The sequence below is a fragment of the Acinonyx jubatus genome, chromosome E3, assembly GCF_027475565.1.
Source record: "Acinonyx jubatus isolate Ajub_Pintada_27869175 chromosome E3, VMU_Ajub_asm_v1.0, whole genome shotgun sequence".
NCBI classification, from domain to species: Eukaryota; Metazoa; Chordata; class Mammalia; order Carnivora; family Felidae; genus Acinonyx; species Acinonyx jubatus.
The window spans coordinates 4,986,834-4,992,297 of record NC_069398.1 but is presented as its reverse complement, the minus strand read 5'-3'; the positions used below and the strand labels follow the sequence as shown (position 1 = coordinate 4,992,297).

The 5,464-nt window shown below is 52.0% G+C and overlaps 1 protein-coding gene across 1 annotated transcript; it reads right to left on the bottom strand.

Annotated features, from left to right (window-relative positions):
- Window positions 1–777: 777 nt before the first annotated feature.
- On the bottom strand, window positions 778–5,176 carry RMI2 (RecQ mediated genome instability 2). The gene is made up of 2 exons (XM_027043245.2): window positions 4,824–5,176; window positions 778–2,007 (listed from the first exon to the last, which is right to left on the bottom strand). The coding sequence occupies exons 1-2, from the start codon at window positions 5,131–5,133 to the stop codon at window positions 1,859–1,861; spliced, it is 459 nt and encodes a 152-aa protein (XP_026899046.2). The 5' UTR covers window positions 5,134–5,176; the 3' UTR covers window positions 778–1,858.
- Between the last annotated feature and the right edge of the window lie 288 nt (window positions 5,177–5,464).

The following is a 5,464-nucleotide window of genomic DNA, read 5'->3' as shown; positions in this document are numbered from 1 at the left end:
CCCTGATTCTGCTGGCACCTTAATCTTGGACTTCCCAGCTTCCAGAACTGTCAACAATAGATTTCCGTTGTTTTTAAGCCCCTGCCACCGCCGCGCCCCCCCCCCCCCCCATCTATGGCATTTTGTTATAGCACCACATAGGACTGAGACAGTCTGGCGGTTTCTCACAAGGCTAACACGGGCTCACATATGACCCCAGGCATTTACCCCAGCGAACTGAAAACTTGTGTCCACGCAAAACCTGCACATGAATGTTTATAGCAGCTCCATTAATAACCAGCAAAAACTGGAACCAGACAAATGTCCTTCAATAAACAAGTAAACAAACCAGGATACATCTATACGAGGGAGTGTTATTCGACGATCAAAAGAAATGAGCAAGCAAGTTACAAAAACCCACGGAGGAACCTTAGATGCGTTTTGCTAAGCGAAAGAAGCCGGTCTGAAAGTACGACATACTGTAGGATTCCAACTAACTGGGACATTACGGAGAAGGCAAACTATGGAGACGGTAGAAAGATCCGTGGTTGCCAGGGGTTGAGGGAGGGGGAAGGGTCAGAAGGTGGGACAGAGGTTTTTCCGGGTGGTGAAACTATCCCGTATGATACCATCATGGTAGACAAATGATATTATGCTTTTGTAAAACTTGCAGAACTGCCTACCACAAAGAGAGACCCCTACTGTCAACTACGGACTTTAGTTAGTAATATCATTGTGGGTCATCAAAGAGTCACATGTGCTACTGACGGAGCCAGCTAGGAACCCCCGAAATAGTCCATTTTTTAAAAGATACAGAATATAATTTATTAGTGGTAGATGATCCATAGTCCGACAAAACTCTACAGCAACGTAGGAATATCATGTGACTCCCTTGATATTTACAATCTCAGGAAAAATAAGGCATGGTAAGTAGCAGAGAGCAGAAACCCACACTGAATTTGATCATGAGAAAGTCATTCCATCCAGAAAACGTAAGAACTCTAAAATCATCATGCTGTGCACCTTACACTTCTACAGTGCTGTATGTCAATTATATCTCAATAAAACTGAGAATGGGGGGGGGGGGCGAGGGAAGCTTCCACACCAGAAGGTCGCTCCCTTACGGTGTCTCACAAAAAGTTATGATGCAGAAGTTTAGTTAATGCCTAAAAGTCATTCTCAACCTTGATTTTAGTTTCAACAAGAAACTTTCCGAGTGTTTCAACATCTCCAAGTGAGGAAGAATGACAGGTGTTACCATCCATATCTCCAAGGAATGTACCTTAAACGGTTCAGAGACGAGAACCGTCTACTGTCTCTGAGAGGCTGCTGGTGTCCACAGCAGGAAAACGCTGTCTGACTTGCAAACTGGATATGGAAGTTGTCGATGGGAGAAGAGGCGGGCCATGAGGTCATTCCCATTTCCGGAAGTCTGTTTCCCTGCCCACAACCACAATTAAATCACCACCGGCAAGGAGTGACATTCAGATTCTGCATCGTAAAAACAGGGTCACAGCAGCAACAGAAAAAGTTATCAGCACTCGTAAAATGTGGAAAATGTAACATGAGATTTCTGCGGGCTTTAAAGGGAATTAGCACACGCAAACCAAAAGGGAACAAAAGCAAAAAAACAAAAACAGAGCACACATCTGCTTTTCATCTGCAAACAGTCGTCAAAGCAAGGAGCACGAGGGCCGAGTTAAGTGGAGTGTCCCAGCGTTTAGAAATCCTACCTCCGGAGTCCTTGGTCAACCGAAGCTAAGCTCTTTGAGAAACTTTTAAGAAACAGACATAGGACGGTACCCGTGAAATCCACATGGTGTCGGAACCTAAAATGTTTCAGGATTTCTGCTGTTTTTAGCAGTGGTTCCAATGTCATCTAAGGAATATTCCTGTGTAAATCCTCCACTTCTAGTTCCCACATGCTTTCATGGATGGGGTTGTTGGAAAGATCGGTCATCTTCACGGCCTGAAGGCAGGGCTCAGGGCTGCACGCCTGGACCACTCCCATCACCATCACATACTTTCCTGGAAGAAGAAAAGCCCATGGTGATGTTTACACTGATAAAAAAACAAACACAAAACGGAGACCCCGTCCTTCAGAGAGCTTAATTTTATCAGAGAAGCAAATTAGAGACAAAAAAGGTTGGGGGGGGGAGAGTAGAAATCAAAATGCCAAGGCAGTCAGTGATCGATCGATCTAATATACACATAGACAATAGATGTATATCTATTTACATGCATATATACATACATAGACAGTAAGTTCAACATTTAACATGGACGATGACACCTGTATCTTCTTTGGCTCCTGGGTTAGAAGGTTGCAACAAAATTCAAGCCAGCTACCATCACGCGCAAAAACAATTACGCCCAAAGGATGGAAGAGACTCCCATCCCAGGATGTTCTGAGGCAGGGGCAATCCCCCCCTCCCCCACCCAGCTTTTCTCTTATGTCTGTTTCTTGCCCAAACGCTACAGGGTATGTGGCTGGTCTCCGTGCACAGGGCCAGTCCAGTCCTCTTTCTGCAAAGACACCCCCCCCCCCCCGACAGCCACAAAGTAAATCCAATGGTCCGATGATGCCAGAAGAGCTCAGCTGGCCGCAGTACCCTTCCGTGCCACCCTGTTGTTCCAACTGCCCAGGACCAATCCCTGCCACCGGCCGGGCACATCCCAGCAAATCAACAAGAGAGCAAATGAACAAGAGAGTGGGTCGCCATCAGGACGATCTAGTGACATATGAACCACAACTCTTCCCATTCCCTTGGGGGAAGTGGCTCTCCTTGAAAGCAAAACTTGGCCAGTCCGAACCACACACAACTCAACTGTGTAAAAAACCCCAAACACAGCAGGAAGGGCAGGCTCTCTGCCAGCCCCCAATGCGTGCCCCTGCGAGGCTGCTTTGATCGCAGGGCTTCTGAGTTTGCAGGCAGGCCCCAGGGCTCTGGCTGAAGGAAGCCTGGCAAGCAGACGCCTGCCTCTCTGGGTTTCTACCCCTTGCACGATGGGTTTAGGTTTCTCTGAACCCACCTCCAGATGCCACCGGAGCGAGCCATGTGGGGATCCTCGGTGACAGGGGCCAGTTCTAAAACTACACTTTGCCGATACCCTCTGAATAATTCTAACGCGCTGGGAGTCACAGAACCCTCAGAAAAGAATGACTGAAGACCTGAGGCAAGATGACCATGCCCAAGCAGATCCCAACCAGGGGAGGTTAAGAGGAAATCTACACGACGGAACACACAACTAAGTAGACGAGCTCACTGGTGTGAGCCCTCTCCCCCTGAGTTGAGACAATCCAGTTCGTAGTGTTCATTCTACCCACACCCCCCTCCTCTCCCCTTCCAGCGGGGTCTCTCCAGCGGCTCCTTACTGCGTCGCCACCATGCCCGCCCCCTCCTTTCCATTAGACCTTCATCCTCCGCCCTGGACCCCTTCGATGGCTTCTACTGCAGACTCTCTCCAGCCACTTCCTCTTCACAACCACCCCCACCCTGCTGGTGCCAAGACTCTTTTTCTCAAACAAAGCTCCAGCCTCCACACACTTCCATTTCTTATACTTGTCACATGTCGTGAAACCTTCTGATTGTTTTCCCGTTTGAAAATGCTAAAAAAAAAAAAAAAAAAAAAAAAAAAAAAAAGCCCAAACATTTTCAGCTCACAGCCCTCTGAAGAGGCAGCAGCCTGTAGTTTGCTGACCCTGTGCTAGAGTAATGCTACAGCGAGGAGGGCAGAACGAGTCTGAAGGATGGGGCAAGGTCAGGTGAGGGGAGAAGGGAAAAGGAGCACTTCATAGTAACAATAATCGCATTTTTTTGAAACCTCACGATGAGCCAGGCAGGACGGTAAGGCCTTCCTTTTTTTTTTTTTTTTTAACTGGATCCACACAACAGGCCCCTTTTTGACAAAGGCAGGACAGATCCAGAAAGGTTAAGCACTCCAGGCAGCTCAGCTGGAAAAGAGCAGAGCCAAGAATTCAACCTAAGTATAAAGATACAGTGGTCCAAAAGACCCATCCCGGCCCTCCAGTAGTCAGGCCTACTGGTTCTCAGGAGTGTGGCCCCAAGGCCATCCATATGGGCAACACTGGGAGCTAGTTAGAAGTGCAAATTCTCAGTCGCGGGGGCGGGGGGTTCTGTCGGTTAAGGTTAAGCATCTGACTCAGGCTCAGGTCCGGATCTGTTCTGAGTTCGAGCCCCGCCTCCGGCTCTGTGCTGACAGCCCAGGGCCTGGAGTCCGCTTCGGATTCTGTGTCTCCTTCTCTCTCTGTCCGCCCCTACTCCCCCAACCCCCCTCCCCCCCTCCCCCCCCCCCCCCCCCGCTAGCGCGCTCTCTCAAAAATAAACAAATTAAAAAAAAAAAAAAAGAAATGCAAATTCTCAGCCTCACCCAGACGTATAAAAGCTCTGAGGGTGGAGGCCAGATAGGAGTCCGAACAAGCCTTCGGGGTGCGTTTGAGCTGATTTAAGAGGCAAACATTAAAGAACGACAGCCTAAGGCAGTTCCGCGAAGGAGGCGCAGCAGAAAGCTCTCCAAGAGTGTAGACTTTAGGGATGAACAGAGGCTGCCCGGTACAGGGTTTTCCAAAACCTGATGGGGGAGAAAAATCACCTGTGGGCAAGGGCCTTGTTACAAACACTGACGCCGGGGTCCCTCCACCGCAGATTCCGACTAGGGGAGTCCCTGGATCCGAGCGTCTACGCGGGGTGCGGGCGAAGGTTACCAGCAGGTCAGCTTGACTGCGGGGGTGGGGGGAGGGGGGCGGGGCGGGGGACCGGCCAGGCCCCGCCCCCAGCGGCCCCCCACCGGGACCCGCCCCGCGTTCCAGTCTTGCCCGTTACCTGGGGCCAGGCAGGGCCGCCCGCGCGGGACCCGCTCTAGGCCGCGCACCACGAAGGCCCCGCTCGGGTCCCGCAGCCGCGCCTCGCCGCCGCCCGCCGCCAGCACCGAGCCCTGCATCCACACGGTCACCAGCTCCAGCGGCTCGCGGCCCACCGCCACCCGCGACAGCCGCCACGCGCCCGGGCCGCCCTCCGCGTCGCGCCGCAGCTGCTCGGCCAGCACCTTGAGCGGCGGCGACCGCGGCAGCCGCACAGCCGCTGGGCCGCCGCGGGCGAAGGAGTCCGCTGCCCCCACAGCCGCCGCCGCCATGCTTCCCCACCTCCGCTTTCCCGCCAACTTTGATAGGCAGCGGGGCCGGGGCCGTGGCCACCAATCAGGGGGTGTTCTGGCGGAACGGAGCAATCCTCGGCGTCGGGAGGCGGGGCTTCCCAGCCCGGCGGCCTCCACCGGTCTCCAGGAGTGCGCATGCGTACGTCAAGTAAATAAACGTCCCCAAGCAGGTGGGTGGAGGGATGAAGGGAATCACAAGAGAATAAATACTTGGAGGGAGGTAAACAGCTTCTTGTTTCGACGCATCTCAAAACTTGATGTCTATGCCTGTCACCCGAGAATGTTTTCATCTTTACATCACCTTGCGTGG